This window comes from Physcomitrium patens, chromosome 1 (genome assembly GCF_059467195.1).
Source record: "Physcomitrium patens ecotype Gransden chromosome 1, ASM5946719v1, whole genome shotgun sequence".
Taxonomy (NCBI): Eukaryota; Viridiplantae; Streptophyta; class Bryopsida; order Funariales; family Funariaceae; genus Physcomitrium; species Physcomitrium patens.
Window position 1 is genome coordinate 48767 of NC_143410.1, and position 20491 is coordinate 69257.

The following is a 20491-nucleotide window of genomic DNA, read 5'->3' on the forward strand; positions in this document are numbered from 1 at the left end:
TCTAGCTTTGATTTGTCTTTCATTTTTGATATTACAAAAGTTTTAGATTGATTAGAAATACAGGTTTTTTATTTTTTGTTTTGTTTGTAGTAAAATTAGTGGATTGTGAGCAAAATCTACAATCTCACTTTTTCACCACCTAGTCTTGAAACATACCAAAGCAACTGCTTTTCAAAATCCTACATCACAATAACTCGGCCTTGGAACCATGTTCTTCTTCTGATCGCCACTTTTGCTGCATTTGGTCAATGGATAACCTTTGAAATGGGAGGTCATGAGGGTCAGCAGTCTTACATATACTGAACCCCTCTGGTCCAGGTCCAGAGACCATCAAACCTCCGTTAACCAAGCAATAACGGCACACAAAAAGGGGGAACAGGATCAGAGTAGCACGAATGGAACGGAAGTGGTGCAGAACCCAGCACAGTTACACAGACAGACAGAGAAAACTTGTGCGGGAAGCCACCAAAAGGAATGGGAAATGGAATGACGGCGCGTGGCAAGGGGGGAGGCTGTGATGTCAAGGGGGCGGCATTGCGACCATAGGATTTCGCAGCCCCATTCATTCCTGGTGTGCTTTTGCACTGCAAAGTCGTATGGGCACGAGGCTCGTTGAATCCACCCACCTTCAACCATGCTTGCTGAAGTCCTCCTCTGGATTCTCAGTGATGCCGCTGCCATCACAATACTGTCTTGCCATGCTGGGTGCGGTGCCACTTTGCCGCTCCCTCCTCCTGCGGGTCCTCCTCCTCCTCCTCATCGAGCACTTCCCTGCTCTCCTTCCTCGCCTCTTCAACCATGAATGGTGCAGTTGGTTTGTTGTTGTCTTCTGGGACGAAGGTAGTCGGACTGGGCGTGGTCCTTGTGATGCTTGCAGTGCAGTCGCATGCGTTGACGCCAGATGGGTTCGCTCTGCTGGAGTTTAAGCAGGGGTTGTCTGCAACGGATGGTTTGCTCTAAAGCTGGAATGCCTCTGACGCATCGCCATGCGGATGGGAAGGCATTCAGTGCACCGATTCTGGTGATGTGGATTCCATCTCAGTGAAGAGTCTCAGGGGAGATTGCAGTTCGTAAGAATTCATCGAGTCTGGGAACCTGCGAGGACAGATCCCTTCGGAGCTGGCAAACTGCACCCGACTTGAGACCCTGAACCTCATGAACAATGAGTTATCTGGAAAGCTTCCGGGCGAGCTTGGGAATCTGACTGCGTTGACCAAGTTGCTAGTCTCCCGAAACAGTTTGGAGGGAGAGATTCCAATTTCAGTTGCGGCAAGTCCGAGCTTGTCTATTTTCAACCTCAGTGAGAACCTTTTCAGTGGTAGAGTTCCCAAAGCGCTGTACAATAATCTTAATCTCCAGGTGGTAAACGTCGGAGTAAATAGATTCTCTGGCGACGTTACAGCAGGTACAATTTTACTACTGATGGTTCCTCTTTGTGTAATTCTACGCGCACAATCTCCGCAGCATTGAAAATCAAACATAGTTTTGAGACCACTCTGCAAATCCTCACATTAGTTTTCTAAATTGTTTAAGTAGTACGAGTGATTGTATTGCAATGGAAATCATGAATAAGATTAGCTCCAAGGTTACTCCACTCGATTTCCACCACTGAGACATCTGAGACGTAACGCAGACCTGGAAGAAATGTCGAAGTTGCCAAACATTTGGGGCATACAGATGAACGCGAACCAATTCACTGGTTCCTTGCCACCGTCGATTGGAAACCTGTCGTCGCTGCAATATCTTGACCTCAGTTTCAACAATCTGGATGGCATCATTCCAGAGTCGATTGCCAACTGCTCCTCTCTCCAGTATCTGGTCCTATCTTCAAACAAGCTTACCGGATCAATACCGCGGACTGTCGGACAATGCTCTAATCTTGAATTTGTCAACCTAGCTCAGAACTATTTGTCAGGAGATATACCGGCAGAGATAGGAAACTGCACCAAATTGCGAGTGCTTCATTTGGGGGGCAACAAGTTCAAAGGCAAATTGAAGGTGGACTTCAGTAGAGTTACATCATCCAACTTAATCCTAGGGATCTCCAACAACTCGTTTATAGGTGATATAAACTTCTTCGAAAGTATAGCCACGAATCCTAATTTCACGATTGTGAGCGCATGCTTGAACAACCTCACTGGGACGATTCCTACGAACTATGATGTGAAAAGGTTATCGAAGCTTCAGGTGCTCATGTTAGGATATAACAAGCTGGAAGGTAAGGTTCCGGAGTGGATGTGGGAGTTGCCTAGTCTACAGGTATTGGACCTCTCGAATAACAAATTGAGCGGGCCGGTGACAAGCAGCAGCAACTTTACACTACTGAATGGTTTCATCCACAAAAATGTGAAGACAGTGCCGTACAACTGCCATAAACTGGATTCTTACTGCGCCTACGGTTTCGATTTCTACCTCAATGATCGAAAATTTGAAGTGTCGATGAGCTACTTGACATACTTCAAATATCTCGACATCTCCTGTAACCAATTTAGCGGCATCATTCCACCCAGCATAGGCAAGCTTACCAACCTATCTTATTTAAATCTCTCAAATAATGCATTTACAGGTGTGATTCCCGCAGCAATGGGAAGAATCTTCAACCTGCAGTCCTTCGACGTGTCTCACAACCTTCTCACAGGACCCATTCCACAAGAATTCGCCGGCCTCAGTCAGTTGGCGGATCTAAAGATGGGAAACAATTCCCTTTCTGGCCCCATTCCTAGGAGTATCCAGTTGCAGTCATTCTCAGTTGACAGCTTCCTCCCTGGCAACGACGAGCTCTGTAACGAGCCTCTTGCCAGATTATGCATCGTTTCGAAAAACGATTCCACCACTACAGCTGATCCTGTAAACTTCAACTCAGATTCCATCGAAAATTTTATTTCGGTACTTGGCTTTGTAGTCGGCTTTGTTGCCCTCGCCATTGCCATATTTGTACGTCACTATCAAAACCACCCCAAGAAAAAGGTGGTGCCTGCTGATTCCAGCCTAACACGTAATTACGACCGCTATGGAGCCTTCAAGCTTCCAGAATAGGTCATGCAGTCTAGTCAGGCTGGCTTGCAACTAGTAAGATGCGTCAGCACATTTACAAAATGGGGATTTGTGCAGGCAGACTCGGAGCCATGTTGCAGTTTTATTGTCACAAAGCTGCTTATCGAGGGTGTCCTAGGCAGCAGAGTTGTAATAGAACCTGATGATGACTAGGAGTGTGGGATGTTCTGTTAATGGTTTAATTGCAGCACCATTGGAAAGTCAAAATAGTGGCGAATTCTCCATGCAAATTCACCTGATTCTGCACCACCATGACGAGGCATTTCCTGCATCCACAATTGAAGTTGGGGTTTTAGTGGATGAACGCCCTTGAAACCATTCATTGGTTGAACAATCTGGGTGTGTGCTCAAGCTGTCCACCTTATTGTGGGTTGGCTCCCATGATCCCTGCCCACAAATGTAGTGCTTGTATTAATGAAGAGAAATTGCTAATTTTTTTCTAAAAATTCAACCTAAAATACACAATATTAAAATTTTAAGTATTACTGTTTCTAAAATACAGAAAATAATTTTATAAAATAATAAACGATGTCTACAAGTGTTAATGACTCATATATATATATATATATATATATATCCAATTCTATAAGTATATAATAAAAAATATATATTTTCATAAATTTATAAATTAATAATTATGAATAAAAAATATTATTATATATAGAAGAAGCATTGATAAAAATATAAATAGCATTAACCTATATTAGTATAGTATTATTACTATATATTAATTATTATATTGTACTATTAAGAAAATAAATTATTAGTGTAAAAATACATTATATAATATAGACATTAAAAATATTTTTTTTACATAAGATAAAAATATAAAATTGACAACTATTTTATTATAGTATTGTTAATAACTTTAGAATTTTAAAAGTAAAGTAGTATAATATAAAAAAAGTAGTATAATATTTTAAAAATAAAGTAATATAATATTTTAAAAATAAAATAGTATAATATACTATAAAGCTTAATATAAACTTTCCTCCATTTGATAGATCTTATTTTTATATATATTCTACAAAAATTTGTCATGTGATTGGGCATTGGATGCTAAATCACATTAACTAAAAAATATTTAGTTAGACTATGTTAGTTTACATAGTCTATCTTAGTTTAGAGAGTTTTCATCTATTTAATATTTTATGTTAGTTGGCCTTGTTAGAAACAATTAAGGTTTAAGGATATTAGGTAGAAAAGTTCCTTTAATGTGACATCCTTTACCAAGTAAAATCTTGTAAGTGTTTTGAAGAGAGATTTCTTTGGTATAGAATTTTATTTGGACATGATCATTTTAGCTATTGAGTAAAGTTTAGGATTTTTTTTACATGCTTGTAGTCTTGGATTCTTCCTTTGTAGTATAAGAAATAGCTTAAATTGTGGAAATTTAATACTTTATTTTTTATTTAATAAAGAATTCTCTTTTTCAAGTTTTGTAGTTTAGCAAGTACCTAGTATAATACTAATTTAGTTTTCTTAAATAATGCATAGATGTATAGATATCTTAAGTATTTTCTACAACTTTGTATTATTGAGATTGTTTATTTTTTTTTATAGGATCCTTGCAATATTCCAAAGTGCTTGTGTCATCTCTATCTCACAAATGTTGTTTTTCTACTAATCTTCTTTGACATTGTATTCTTAAAAATCTCCTCTCACGTTTAATTATTCTCACTAGACTAAACAAGTATTTTCTAGTGTTGGACATTGCAAGATTGCATTAGATTTTATATTTATTGAAGAAACATAACAAACAAGACAGAAGTAAGTAGAAAATAACAAGGTTAGATATAAAAGAAGTGTGGAATGAGATACCTCTCACTTCCAATATCCTTTACTTATAGGTAGAGTTTACATCCATTTTAGTTAGCTTTCATCTTACTTTCATCCAATTAAATCCTAAATTCTTCTTAACCTAACTGCCACTTTAAACCCTAGTTGCTACCTATAATCCTAGCGGCCACCTTGGTAACTTTTCTTCATCGTTTTGCTATCCTTTGACTATTAGCAACTTATCTAAGATAATATCTTTCACCTTCTAACTTATCCTCTATTTACTTTAACACTCTCACTTTACTATTGGTCAAAGGCTAATAAACCTAATCCCTTTGTCAACTTATAATGTCTATCCTTTACCAATACTTTTGTGAGCAAATCACCAAGCATGTCTTTTGTTGCATAATACTTCATATTAATCACTCCCATCTCAATCTTCTCCCATATGAAGTGATATTGAATGTCAATGTGCTTTGTTCTTGAATGATGCTTTGGATTCTTGGCAAGAATATGCATCCTTGATTGTCATATTTCATTAGAGCTGCTTCCAATTGCATAAGTCTAATGTCTTCTAAAACTTCTCTTAGCCATATTGCCTCCATTGCACCATGACTTACTGCAATGTATTCCGTCTCCATTGTAGATCTTGTAATTTTTGGTTGTCTCTTGCAATTCCATGAAATTGCTCCTACTCTAACAAAAAATATATATCCTATTGTTGATCTTTTATCATTTGTATCTCCAACTTAATCCACATCATAATATCCATGCAATGTAATACTATCCCCTCGAAGGCACAATTTGAAGTTCAAAGTACCTTTTAAGTACATCAAGATCCTCTTAATGGTTGCCTAATGAATTGGTCAAGCCTTTGACATGTGTTGACTCACAACACTCACTGCATATGCAAGATCTACCTTTGTACCAATTGTCGCATATATAAGTGAGCCTACTGCTGCTTTGTATGGAACATCTTTCATTTCTTCTTCAACTTCAGTAAATTCCTCATCCGTGAGCTTCATCAACTTCAAATTTGCCTCCAAAGGTGTTCTAATGGATTTACACTCCTCCATGTTGAACTGTTCCAACACTTCTTCAATGTACTTCTTTTGACTCAATGTAATGATCTTCTTAGCTCGATCTCTCACAAACTCCACTCCTAAGCAATAATAGAGCTCTTCCAAATCATTCATTTCAAATTCTTTTACTAGCTTTGCCTTCAACTAATCCAGCTTTTTCAAAATATTGGTCAAGATGATCAAATCATCAACTTAAAGAATAACAATCAGCAAGAAGGCTTTTGATTGCATTACATACATGGAATGATCACCCTCACTCCTCACAAATCCCTCATTCACAAAGAAGGTATCGATACGTTGGTACCATATCCTTGATGATTGCTTGAGCCCATACAAGGATTTCTTCAACTTATACATAAGGTGTTGTTTGAGGTTGATCCATGTAGATGTCTTCTTCCAATTCTCCATTCAAGAATGCCGTCTTCACATCCATTTGGTTCATCTCCAAGTCTATTACTGCCCTAATTGCCACAATGGTTCTAATGGTGGTGAATTTAGCCAAGGGAGCAAATGTCTCATTGAAATCAATACTAGCAACTTGTGAATAGCCTTTGGCTACCAATCTTGCATTATACCTCCCAACATTGTCCATTGCATCCCTCTTTGTTCTAAACACCCACTTACAACCAATTGAAGCTCAATTTGGTGGAAGTTGAGTCAATTCCCATGTTCCATTGTCCATGAGTGATTTGTACTCTTCTTCCATAATATTCTCCTACTTCATATCATCTTTCGACTTCATTGCATCATATAAATTCAACAGATCAACAAGAAGTGCAACATTGACATGTTCTTCACTTACTTGAAGAAAAATGTGGTCCTTCTTCAATTCACAACATTGTTTTCTATCTCTCAAAGGATATCTCCTTTCATTTGAAGAAGACTCAACTTATTACACTCCATGGTCACCTCCAACCTTCTTTTCTTTTGAAGATAGTCTTTTTTTACTCAAAGGTTCATAATCCTTATCACTATCATCATCAACATCTTCATATTCTTCATTCCTAGTCTTAGCAATTGTAGAGACTTTCTTGTCTACCTTCTTTGTTTCTTTATCTTCATTTCCACCTTTACAACCATCATTGTCTTTGTCTTCTTCCTTCTTTGTTGAATTTGAAGATGTATCCACAAACACACCATTACTTCCACTTAGACACATTTTCAAGTGCTCACAAGCACTCTTGTGCTCCAAAAACTCAACATCATGACTTTTGATGAACTTTTTAGTCTCCAAACACATGAGCCTATAAGCCTTCATACCTTAACAATATCCAACAAATATACATTTTGTATCTTTTGCATCAAATTTTGATTTCATACAATCTAATATCTTTATATATGCTATATATCAAAAGGTCCTCATGTGAAAAACATAAGGTTTTTCTCCACTCCAAGCTTCTTCTGGTATCATTGATGTAAGTGCACTTGTATGTAGACACTTATTTCTTGTGTACACTACATTCATCATTGCTTCTGCCTAAAACTCATGTCCGAGGTGTTATACATGAAGCATATTCCTTGCCATCGCTACAATGGTCAGATTTGCTCTTTCAGCAACTCCATTTTATTGTGGAGTGTAAGGAGTGGAGGTTTGTCTTGCAATACCATGCATCTTCAAGAAATCTTTAAATTGCTTTGACATATACTCACCTCCATTTTCCATACGTAATACCTTGATTTTGTATTCACATTGCTTCTCCATAAGTGCCTTAAACTTCTTAAACCTTATGAAATACTCACTCTTTGTTTTGAGGATAAAAATCCACACCTTCCTTAAAAAATCATCAATGAATGTGACAAAATATCTTGCACCTCCTATTGATGGCATCTTCATAGGTCTACAAACAACAAAATAGACAATCTCCAATAACTTGATTGCACGTGTTGCAACTCTACTTAGAAATGAAGTCCTTTGTTGTTTGCCTTGAATACAATTTTTACAAGCAAGTGTCATAGCATTGTGGCTTATATGACCAAGATCTAAGCCACTTACTATGGATTGGAGCTCGTTCATGCTCTTGGCATTCAAATGACCAAGGCATCGATGCCAAATGCCAAACTTCTCTTGATCTTGAGAAAATTTAGCAAATGCCACTACTTCAACTCCATTTATTTTCTTACACTTGATGAAGTAGAAGTTGCCATCTCTAAAGCCCTTTGCAATATGATCTCCTTTCAATGTCTTCACAAAACACCTATTCTTATCAAATTATACTTTATAACCATATGAAATAAGTTTATTCACCGAGAAGAGGTTTTTCTTCATCTTTGGCACATGTAAGACGTCCTTCAATCTGATCCTCTTGGTATGGTCTTTCATAAAAATTTCTATAACAATGGAGCCCATTCTAATAGCTTTTATTATGCCATTGTCTCCCATGAGGATATTTGCTGTTGAAATCTCTTCATAAGTGTCAAATGAACACTTGTATGGAGTCATGTGTTTGGTGGCACCAAAATCAATGATCCACTTGGACATGGTAGACATGGAAGTATCTTCACTTGTCATGAATACATAATCATCACCTCTATATTCATCACGAGCATTTTTTGCACTTTGTCTATCTCTTTTCTTAGCCTTGTAACAATTTCGAGCAAAGTGATCTAGTTTTCTACAAATGAAGCAAGTTCTCACATTGCCACGTTGGCTAGAATAACTCCCCTTATCTTTTCTTGAAAAGAAAGCCGAATCTTTACTTTGGGACTCTTTTTCTTTCTTCTTAGTCACTTCATGAACAAGTCTTGCCATTACATAATCCATTCTGAGTTCTTTTAGTTTAATGGACTTCAATACCACAATGACATAGTTGTACGACTTGAAAAGGCTCATAAGCAAGGTCATGACAATATCACTCTTTTCTAAAAGCTTGTCAACAATTGCAAGTTGATTAGCAAAGGCCTTTACCTTATTGACATGAGCCATGAGGTCTTCACCTTCTTCTATCTTGTAAGTGAAGAATTTCCTCCTTGTGAAGATGATGTTGGACAAGTTCTTGCTCTCATATATGTTGCAAAGAGTCTTCCATGCTTCTACTAGTTCTTTACAAGAGATGGTGTGAGAAAAGTTGGCTCCATCCAAATTGGTGGCAATCATGCCAAAAGCCTTCTTTTCATGTCTTATAAAGTCCTTCCTCTCTTTAGCATCAGCATGCATGCTTGGAGGCTCTTCACTTTCATCTATAATGTCCCAAAGGTCCAAAGATGCCTAAAAAAGCTCCATTTTGACCTTCCAATGGTAAAAATTTTTACTTCTAAACTTCTCAATCACTTTCAAACCTTCACCCTCACTTGAAGCCATGTCTTAGAAGAGGTCTATCAAAAAATATATAAAAAAAGAGTTTCTATGTGCTTAAAATTATCAAAACAATTTTGAACTAGGAAAATCTTAGAACGCCCTCTTATGAACAAATGAATTTTTCTTCACTCCAAACACTCCCAAATCAACTTTTAAAGCTTTTAACAAGTATGTGAACTCCAAACAACCTCACTATCAAGTTCTTCCACTTATAAAACTGACTTTTTTACCACAACACCAAAGACACTATCAACTCTTTGTATAAAGTCTTAATCACTCAATCCTAAGAGTTAAGAACCTTCAAACTGATTTTAGAGATCTATAAGGCCCAAATTAGAACCTCTACAAGTCAAAACATAAGATTAGATCATACAATCTTTAACATCAACAAACACCATAAGATCTATTCTTTAACGTTTTACAAGAACAACAACTAGCAAATGACTTTAATTTACTTGAATAGCACAACAAAGTGTTTGTGGGCCAATAACCTATTGAAGAAACACAATAAGCAAGACACAAGTAAGTAGAAAATAGCAAGGTTAGACACAAGAAAAGTGTGGAATGAGATGCCTCTTGCTTCCAACACCATTAACTTATAGGTAGAGTTTACATCCATTTTGGCTAGTGTTCATCTTACTTTCATCCAACTAAACGTTAGATTCTTCTTAACCTAGCAGCCACTTTAAACCTTAGCTGCCACCTATAATCCTAGCCACTACCTTCGTAACTTTTTTTCATCTTTTTGCTACCTTTTGACCATTAGTAACTTATCTAAGATAATATCTTTTACCTTCTAACTTATCCTCTATTTATCTTAATAATATTAAAATTACAATAACTTAATAAAAATTAGATTAAGATTTAAGAAACATTAAAGCTATAATTATAATTGACTTCTACACTAAGTTATCTTAGCCTCTAGTAATAAATTTTTGAGTTTGAAGGTTTGGCAAGGTTTAAATTTAAAAAATTGAGATTGAAAAATGTAACATTATTAATAGGAGCAACCATTGTTGCAGCAATAGAAACATTCACAAATTCCTTGACAAAGAATAATTTAAAATCTTATTTGGAATTGTAGTTGACATCATGGATGGTGCTTAGGCTCTTGGATCATTATCCATTTTGCCTCTCTTGTTGCTAATCTACATTAAATACTATTATCATTGGCATTGGATTGCATACATAAAAGCAAGTTTATTGAAGTATATCTATAAAGACTTGGATTCTTTTACGATTGCTTCTTTTTTGAAAATAAAATAAAATAAAATAAATATTCCTTTGTTATGTTGATTAAAATATTTTAGTAGAGAAAGTTTGGCATTTTATGGTTGTACACTAATTTTGTAGGACTTGCCATAGTAGAAATAGATGCTTTGAAGCATGTATCTTATAATGTCAAGGTATTGAGTATTCAATAATTGTGACTGGGCTCTATTGCAATAAATAGTATTCAAAGTTGTGATAAAGTTGTTAGTAAGTTTTCTTGAATGTGGATCGGAATAGGATATGTTGAAGTAGTGGATTCTTTTACAATTAATCTTATGACCATGGCATTGCTTTACTATATCATATTGTCCCATAAGTACAACTAGGAAGGTTGGAGAATGAGAAAAAAGATTCTAGGATTTAAAAAACAGTGACAAAGAGTAATATAAAGGATAAATCCTACAAAACATAGATGAAATAATATTATGTAGCAAATTATAATAATTTTAAGTGCTTCACTTGAGAAGTTATACTTTCTATATGAAAATAAGGTACATTTCTTTGTTTGAAAATCTATGAAAGAGAAACTTGACAATAACAAGTTTGGTCTACTCTTTAATATCATAAAGTCAATATGAGGAGTAATATTGTAAGAATACTTACAATGTACTAGTACTTGGTAAAAAAGTACTTCATTTCTTTTGTAGCAATGGATCCAATTCTATATTTGATTTTATACCCAAATTAATTGCTTGCTTCAAAGTTCTTCACAACCTTTAAGTTAATGTATCTATATAAGTAAAAAATGATAATATATGGTGTGTGGTGTTGCTAGGCAATAAGTTGTGGCTCATGGCATCAACTTGCAATAGAACTACGAATGGTAGTGCGCAAAATCAACCTCCAATACTTATGGCTTGAGACAACTATAAGATGGATGATATTTTCTTATTTCCATCCATCTATACTTATTTATTCATTAATTAGAATATGAATAATCATTGTCAAGTTTATCATCTATCTACTATTTTTTATCCAATTAGGATGGTCTTGCTTATTTTGTTGAAATAGAATGAATAAAAAATATTATTCTATATGAGATCAATTTTTTAAAATACTTCTAATAATAGATAAAATAAAATAACTAAAAATTTATAGATACAATTTAGAATCTAAGTGTGATAAAATACATAACTAACATATAATATAAATCCTCATACAAAATTTTAAGGTCTAAAATCATATATAATCATGTTTTATTGAAGCAATAAAGTGATTATATTCATTCAAGTTTGTCTTGAATTTAAATCAAATATAATTAAAATTTATAAAAAAATCTTTGTTTTATTAAAATATCCCAATAATAATAAAAATAAATGTAATATTAAATAATAAATATGGATTATTAATATTAAAGTAATAAAATATTAAATAAAAATAAATTACATAATCAAATATTGATATTATATAACCTCAAATAAGTAGATTTACTTTTGTTTAGCCTTGTTTAAAGTAATATTAAGAATTTTTTTATACAAAGTGTATTATAATTTAAATTAAAAATTTTGAAAAAATATTTATCCACTTTTTATTTTATAGTCTACAAAGACCATAAAATCTAATTATTTTAATGAATACATTAATTCATTATAAAAACATAGTTTATATTAGTACAACTTAGTTTATAGATAAAATAGAGTTGAAAGACAAAGTATTATATGGATACAACAAAGATGTAGTGTAATAAAATCTATTGCATTAAAATGGCTTAAAAAGTACTTAAAAAGTCACTCTTGCTATATCATATTTTTATCAAAGAATAGCGTTGTATTTGATTTAGATGATTAAATTATATAGACCACATATAGCTTGAGTAGCTAACATAAAATTTAGGTCTATATATATATATATATATATATATATATATAAATTATTAAATAATTTATATTCAATGTAAAGTTGAAATTGCAAGTCAATAATACATACTATTTTGTATTATTCTAAATATGTACATATATTGGTATAGTATTATCCATTTTATAGTTTTTAAAATTTCATTTATATTGTTAATTTTTATTATGCACAAACGTATTTATAGATTTTATAAAAGATGCTTTTGGCTTTACCTTTGAATCTTAAGTATAATATGTAACCATTGGCAACTCACCCTTTCAACTTTCAACAGCAATGGATGGATGGGTGGGCCATTGTGGATGGATGGATGGATGAGGCGCCGCGCTCCTGCTGGGATGGACCTCCTCGCCTCACCGATCCGGTGGGAATTCATCCATCCATCCACCCATCTATCCATCCACAATGGCCCACCATTATCAGTTTCCAGCTGCGAGCCTGGCTGCTGTACTAGTCCAGCTGCCCCATCCCACCCCCACCCCCACCACCACCCGCAGGGCGGTAGCTCCGACACCCTTCTTCCCTGCCTTGGCTGCAGTAATTCCGCGTTTCCCGGATGTAATATTTACTGCGCGGAGCACCCCCTCCCTTTGAGGGCTCTGCCTGGTTCCTCCTTCGCCTTCTTCGTGGAATGCGCCGTTGGCCTATTGCATCTCCTGCTGCTGCGTTCCTCTTCTCACAACTTGTGCCAATTCATAGCATGTGGGCTACTGTTCTGTTCCTGCACTGTCCAGATGCAGGAACTATTGTATTAAGGAGGGATCGATGGAGCAACACACGGAGATGATACGGGTCAATTCCCCATTTCGACGTCCACCCTTAAAATCAGTTTGATCATTGCAGTCAGCATGGGCCCGCGGGAGAGCCTTGCTTCGGACACTGTTTCACTCTTCGATTCGGAGAGTACCCCCCCTGCCACTCATTTCCGTGTGGTGCTGACTCACCTCGATAAAAAAAAAAAAATAAGGAATTTTGGGCCGTGACGAAGAACGAACGGAAGATGTGCGATCCATGACTCCTCAACTTGCATTGTCTCAATTCGTGGCCTTCCTCCAGAAATATCTTGCCATGCTGCCAATGTTCTCAGTGTCATGGCCATCATTGGGCACATCTGAGCGAGAGAAGCTGGTCGTAAGTGTGGGGGTGTGTCGCAGGAAACAAGCTGGTGAAGCAGACTCTGCTCGATGCGTAGGCATTAACCTCGCTTGCACTTTAAAAGATAGGAATTTGGACCGATTCGTCTGTTTTCGGGTCAGATTTAGACGATGGGAATAATCTGTAGTGAGCAATCGGGTTAAAGCAAATGTTTTTGTAGTCATCAACTGGAAGATTAGAAGTTCAAGATTCTTTCTACGTTGAGTGGAGAGAGACGAAGAAAATGGGTTACAACGAGGGGCAAGTATTCGCTGCAGAGCTGTTGGGAACTACGACGCTTTGCGTGGTTGGGTTGGGTGGAATTGCGAACGCTGTGCTCCCAGGCACTAAGGGCCACGGCATTGGATTCCTGGGCATCGCATTCTGCTTCGGCCTTGGCGTGTATCTTCCCCTGCAATTCGTCGGCCATATTTCTGGTGCTATAGCTCACCCTGCTCCATCAGTTATTTCTTGAAAACGATCTCTACTCGTCTTGAAAAGAACAATCGTTTTACGTTTGATTTGCAATGTGTGGATAGACTGCTTTTTGGATCGAAATGGCCTGAACATTTTATTCACATTCACAACCTTGCCTATATGCTCTAAGTTAGTGATGAAGTTTAGTGCTACGCTACTTCGAACTTTCTTCATGTTGAACAAGATTCTGCTGGTTTCCCGGCGTCGACAAATCTCCCTTTTGTTTCAATGCTAATATATCTTTGATCGATTTCACACGGCCCATTGATTGATATAATTACCTTAACAGAGAATTACAATGTCCATGTATACCTTCGCATTGATATCACATGAACTAGTTGCTAAAACAATTGACTTGCTTGCATAGCTTACTCATCGCAAGCATTGTTCTCGACTGGTGCAAACAGGTTTCTTCAATCCAGCAGTGGCGCTGGCGGCAGCCGTGGTGGACGATATCACTTGGAAACGCTTTGTCCTATGCCTGTGTGCAGAAATGTTGGGTGGATTTTTGGGAGGATTTCTTGTCTGGTTGACATACATCCCTCATTTTCAACCATTAGAATTTTTGGAGTCGACCGAGGAATCCATATGCGATTGCTGCGATCTAGAAGCCAATGGTGTGGCTATCATTAAGCAGGAGCTCAGCGAGCCTGCTCACCGGTATTAATTTTCAATCTTCTTCTCCTTTATAAAGATCGGAATCTGATGATGCGATTATTAAACGAGAAAATCTGGGTACATTACATTATCCCCAAGTAGTGCACCTGCTTTCACCAATTTTAGCTGTGAAAAATTGTGAAAACAACTCTTGATGAATCTATTTATCTTTATGTTATGCAGGTATGCATCTGCAGGGACGAGGGACAATGTAACGACTGGTAGGGTGCAGTCCGAGGATTACGAACATCCGATGACCTCTTTTTGGCATGAGCTTCTACGCAAGGTATATAGCTAATAGGGCCCACGAATGCTAATTTAATGTCAGGGCTCACGTGCATGAATCATGTCACCCTTATTGTCTCAGTTGTAATCGAGACTTCTTAATCGAGATCCGAATCGTGCAGATAATGGGATGCGGCAGTCACTCCTCAGAGTTGAAGAAAGAATCGGACAAGGGCTCCATGGATAGGTTGCACCAAGCTAGGGTAAGTGCTACAAAAGCTGCAAAATGCTTCCGCCGAAAGACGTGTATGAGGAAACATGGTTAGCTCCATTATGTGAAGAATTTCGATTGCGGATGTAAGGTGTTCGTCTCAGAGCAATACTCATGTGTGCTGCCTCTCCCAACTCCACAGGCAAAGTCGATGAAGTCAGCATGTGGGCCGAGCGTAAAGCAACGAATTGCTGAAGACCAAGAAGTGAAGCTTATTGTGTTTTGCACGCGCCCTTCAATAGCAAAGCGCTTCTGGTTTCACTGTGTCTGGGCCGAGGGTTCTCTCACCTTTCTGCTCACTTACGGAGCATTCGCCATTGTCAACCGAGGAAAACTCATGTTGAACGAGTATGCTGCGGAGAAGGAACTATATAAGTCGGGCATTGAACCAGCATTGATTGGCCTCCTCGTATTCGCGTAAGTTGAATATTTTTTTCATTCTCTACATCGGTTGTTTCCTTGCGCTTCAGTTAATTTCACAGAGGTGATGTACCTCTGTTAGCAACTTTTCAACATAATCCGTGAAAGCGTCGATTCCACAAATCTCCAACCAGAGTGCAAGAACCCGATCAATTGAGTCGCACATACCGTCCCACTTCAATCATAAGGAATTTCTTTCGGAATTTGGTTCTTCCAGAGAGAGATAGGAGGAAGGTTTGGAACTGAACGTATTGTTGTGCTTGTGCTTGCGATTGCAGCTTGGTGCTATGCGGAGGAGGAATGACAGGACCAGCTCTGAATCCAGCTCGGGATTTAGGGCCTCGCCTTGTACACTGGCTTGTGCCGATTCCCGGGAAGGGGAGGTCGGAGTGGGGGTATTCGTGGGTTCCCGTTGTGGCCCCCTGTCTCGGCGCCATTGTGGGCGCTCTCTTCGCCAACGCCATGCGTGATATCCGACCATCATAACAAATAGCCACTAACTAACTCTAGTAGCATTTAAGATAGAAAGACATCGAACACTCTATTAAAAATTTTGCGCCACCTAGGAGCATTCATAGGTCTATAATTGGTTGCCAGTAACCTGTAAATAATATATGGTAGATAAAGCTTATCGCCATGGTCGACTGCTCATGAGCTGCATTCGATGTTCAAACAAAAAAAAAAAATGAAAAAAAAATTCAATGATTGCGGGACAAGTTAGCTCTCAAGAAAGAATCATTTTACTGTTGGTAGAGATTACAGAAACGGCGACGTTGATAGACTATCTGCTGAAACAGGCTGTGGCCTTTGTTGGTAGTAAAGCTGGTGAAAATGGCATGACATAACAATGGCGAATTGGGAGTAATTTGTTGGTTGCAAATATGGTTTAGTAAATTCTTATCGCTGTGCAAGTAATCTGATATTTGTAACTGAAAGTCCTGGAAATGGCAATGGTGAGCGCTTTGTGAGGAAAAAGTATAATGATTGTACGAGATTTACTCGCATGCACAAATTGCTCAGCAAACAGTGCTACTACACACCGGACGTTCTGAATACACAAGCTATGTTCGATGTTGAAATGAATGGAAGCCAAATTGTTCTCAACTTCACCATTGAACATGATTTCGCGATTTCGTACGTGACCCCCAGTTTGCTCATCAATAATTTTGTTACACGCGGTTTTTTTCTGCTTTTGCAATATCTAGCAGCACTCATTCATTTTCATTGCATTATCAGTTAGTTCCCTCTAGTGACAAACAATGACATTCCTTATGCATTGAAGTCTTTCTAACTGCAAATTCTTCTTATAAAATAGCATTCAAAATCAATACTAGATCCACGCTGTCCTTGACATTTTGCATGAACCACGACACTATTCACCAATGTGGACTGGTCCTCTTGTGATGTTAGTCAGTTAACTACATGTTTAGGGAATGATATTTCCACCCACATTTTTACTATTTCTACCAATCTTGTAACTACCACCATAATATAATAGAATTCTTGGCTATTGTTCATTGTAACAACTATTTCCAAATAGTGTGTTTTGTTTTTAATGGTCTGCCACCTCTTCTTTGTTGAGAGCATTAAATGTAGCCGGCACTTTCCATGATATTTACTAGTAAATATTGCAGCTACAGTATTTGGAATGTAGTAGAGAAGAATTTTTTATCCTCTTCTCTTCTTGTATATGAGATACAACCAAATCAATACTTTTGTGTGTGAAGCTCTCTCTCTCCTTAGAAACTCTCTTGCAGCGCTGTCGTAGACTACCACCGCCATCATACTCTTACTCTGCTGCCACAATCTACAACCTTGTTAAAAAAAGAAAAAAAATTAATTAGTTAATATTTTTGATTTCAAGTTCAAATTTATCATTTTATTTGACTTTATATTATAAGGTATATTTTACTCAACTTTTCTACTTGATCTTGTATTTTCTTTACAGATTGATTTATAATGAGTGCTTCAACATCTTCAACTACTTCTACTATAGTTCCAACTATTACTAGTGCATTCCAACATTTTCAAGCTCTTTTATTTCCACCATTGACTGTGGATGGAAACAATTATCTATTATGGGCAAAAATGATAAAAGCAAATTTATTTGTAGAACAACTCTTAGATGCCATTATGTTTGAAGAATCTCCAATTATAAGTATTTCTATTCCTCCTCCTATTTATTGGAAAGCACTTCTTTTCCTTCATTGTCATCCTGTACCTCCATTACAACATCAATATTTGGAAATGGAGGTTCCTACAGAACTTTGGAAGAATCTTAAATCCAAGTTTGATCATCAATAGACCATTTTTCTTCCACGTGTATGTCATAATTGGATACATTTACATGTCTTGGATTTTCCAAATTTAAATACTTTTAATAGTAAAATATATAGTATTATCTCACAATTATGATTATGTGGACAAAGCATCTTTGAAGAAGGAATGATTGAGAAAAATCTCTCTACATTTCTTACTTTATCTGTTGTGTTTGCACAACAATATATGAACATGAAATTTCAGAGTCATTTTGATTTCATGTCCTATCTACTTCTTACGGAGAAGTGAAATGAACTATTCTTGCACAATGCGGAAGCTCATCCTATTAGAACCACAATTTCAAAATCTCATGCACTTAATATTTCATAGTCTAAGAAAAAATTATATAAACATGGAAAATGTGCTCATAAGCATCAAGGCAGTCATAGTCATGACCACTTCTACCTATATGGAAAGAATAAATGTTCTACTATTAATTATAGTAGAAAAAAAATTAGAGATGTATTCTTGCCATAAGTGTGGAATGATTGGACATTTAATACATGTATCCTATACTTCAGAATATTTTATTAAAATATTCCAAGAAAATAAGAAACTACGAGTTGAGGCTTGTGAAGTTGATACCATGGATGCATCCATGGATTCAATTGGTGTTGATGATTTAGAGGCTTATATGAATGACAAAACCTCTAATAATGAATCAAATGATGCTCATTCATTCTGCAATAGTACATACTATCCTACAGGATAGACGATTTTTTATTGATAAATCTTTAATTTTGTAAACTAAAAATATGATGACCATGGCTAGAGCAAATGTGTTTTGTTTCCAAGAGAACACAACAATGGTAAAATTACTTGTGCGTTCCATCATAAAATATAAACATGCGATGTTTGGACCATCACAGTCTGATCAGTTATAGAGATGTGCATATCAATGGTTATCACCTCTTGATCGCCATTTTAAATAGAATAGAGGTTTTGGTTCTTGCGAAGAACCATAAAGTTGTTGAAAAAGCTTTTGCTATAGAAAATGGTTTATACCAAATTGTAATTTGGCCTCCCATTATATTTAATTTTGCATCATCTATCACAGAGAGTCATGCTTCTCTCTAGCATAGATGATTGGGACATCAAGGATCTACATTATTTAGAAAGATCATTCTATGTATAACTAGGCTTAATTTAAAGCGTGCGGATGTAGACTCTATGGAATTATGTCAAGCATGCATACAAGCTAAGATAATTACTTGGCCTTCAATTTAGAAACTTCTATAAGAATTACCACCAATGCTTGAAAAAGATTGCATGGTGATATTTGTGGTCCTATTAATCCAATACGGGGACCATTTCGTTATTTTTTGGTCCTCTTGATGCATCAAGTAAACAATCACATGTTTCATTATTATCAACGCAAAACATAGTGTTTGCCAATCTTATATCTATGCTTATTTTTTTTCGGGCATATTTTCTTAATTATCCTATAAAAACATTGTATATGGATAATGCAAAAGAATTTGTATCAAAGTCTTTTGAAGACTATTGTACTATAATAGGAATTGAATTGACATAGTGAGTTCCATATGAACATGCTCAAAATAGACTTGTAAAGTCATTTATAAAGTGTATACAATTTATGTATTTGGTCCAATTGTAGATACTCTTACATCTCGCCTTGTAAGATATAAGATGGTATTAATATCCAAGCGAGATGCTCAAGATCAAATAACCCGCCATAAAGCTCATCTTGTTGGTCAAAGATTTACTCAACGATTTGGCATTGATTGTAAATCTACATATTCTCCAGTCATGGATTTAATTATATTTTGATACATTATTGGAATGGTAGTTCATGTCACCCTTGAGATGTATCTGATGGATGTGGTAATTGCATATCTATATGGTTCTCTTGATGCAAATATTTATATGAAAGTTCTACCTACCTTAGAAACAAGAACTCCAAATAGATTTGCTTTAGGACAATATTGTGGTATTAAATTATGTAAGGCCTTGTATGGTTTAAAAAAATGTAGATGCATGTGGTATCAATGTCTTTGAGATTATTTTATTGTACATAAATTTGTAAGTGATCCAATAATCTCTTGTTTTTTTATCAAACAAGATAAAACTTGTTTTATGATCATCACTGTATATGTTGATGATCTTAACCTAGTGGGCATTAAATCTGCATGTGTTGCAACTACTAACCTACTTATATGTGAATTTGAGATGAAAATGCTAAAAAAATAACTTTTTGCATTGGTCTTCAGATTATGCATCTCACAGATGGTTTAGGATTTAGGATATATTAGACATTAAACTAACGTATATTAGACAAATCTTATGGAGATTCAATATAATTGATGCTTATTCATTGTCCACACCAATGGTTGGACATGGTGTTAATGGTCATAATCCATACTGTCCATGTAAGGAAGAGGAAGAAATATTAGGTGATTAATATCCATACCTCACAGCGATTGGAGCACTTTTATATTTGGCCACATTTACAAGACCAGATATTATATTTGTAATTAATATTCTTGCAAGACATAGTACACGTCCAATACTATGACATTGAAATGACATTAAATATTTATTAAATTATTTAAAAGGTACTGAAGACTTGGGATTATACTACACACAATTTGTAAATCCAAAATTGGTTGGATATTATGATACAAGATATAAACT

The 20491-nt window shown here is 36.1% G+C and overlaps 2 protein-coding genes across 2 annotated transcripts; both read left to right on the forward strand.

The window, feature by feature from the left end:
- Positions 1-278: 278 nt before the first annotated feature.
- Positions 279-3512, forward strand: LOC112285776 (uncharacterized). The gene is made up of 2 exons (XM_024526896.3): positions 279-1405; positions 1634-3512. Exons 1-2 carry the CDS (start codon positions 1156-1158, stop codon positions 3034-3036), a joined length of 1653 nt encoding a protein of 550 aa, XP_024382664.2. The 5' UTR covers positions 279-1155; the 3' UTR covers positions 3037-3512.
- A 9918-nt stretch (positions 3513-13430) lies between these two features.
- Positions 13431-16397, forward strand: LOC112292248 (uncharacterized). The gene is made up of 6 exons (XM_024540548.3): positions 13431-13904; positions 14352-14604; positions 14785-14887; positions 15009-15089; positions 15240-15514; positions 15796-16397. The coding sequence occupies exons 1-6, from the start codon at positions 13712-13714 to the stop codon at positions 16001-16003; spliced, it is 1113 nt and encodes a 370-aa protein (XP_024396316.1). The 5' UTR covers positions 13431-13711; the 3' UTR covers positions 16004-16397.
- Positions 16398-20491: the final 4094 nt, after the last annotated feature.

Coding starts and splice junctions, on each gene's coding strand:
- LOC112285776 (XM_024526896.3), top strand. CDS start 1,156: ATGAACAATGAGTTATCTGGAAAGCTTCCGGGCGAGCTTGGGAATCTG. Junction 1,406..1,633: donor CTCTGGCGACGTTACAGCAG/GTACAATTTTAC, acceptor GACGTAACGCAG/ACCTGGAAGAAATGTCGAAG.
- LOC112292248 (XM_024540548.3), top strand. CDS start 13,712: ATGGGTTACAACGAGGGGCAAGTATTCGCTGCAGAGCTGTTGGGAACT. Junction 13,905..14,351: donor ATTCGTCGGCCATATTTCTG/GTGCTATAGCTC, acceptor TGGTGCAAACAG/GTTTCTTCAATCCAGCAGTG. Junction 15,090..15,239: donor ATAGGTTGCACCAAGCTAGG/GTAAGTGCTACA, acceptor CCAACTCCACAG/GCAAAGTCGATGAAGTCAGC.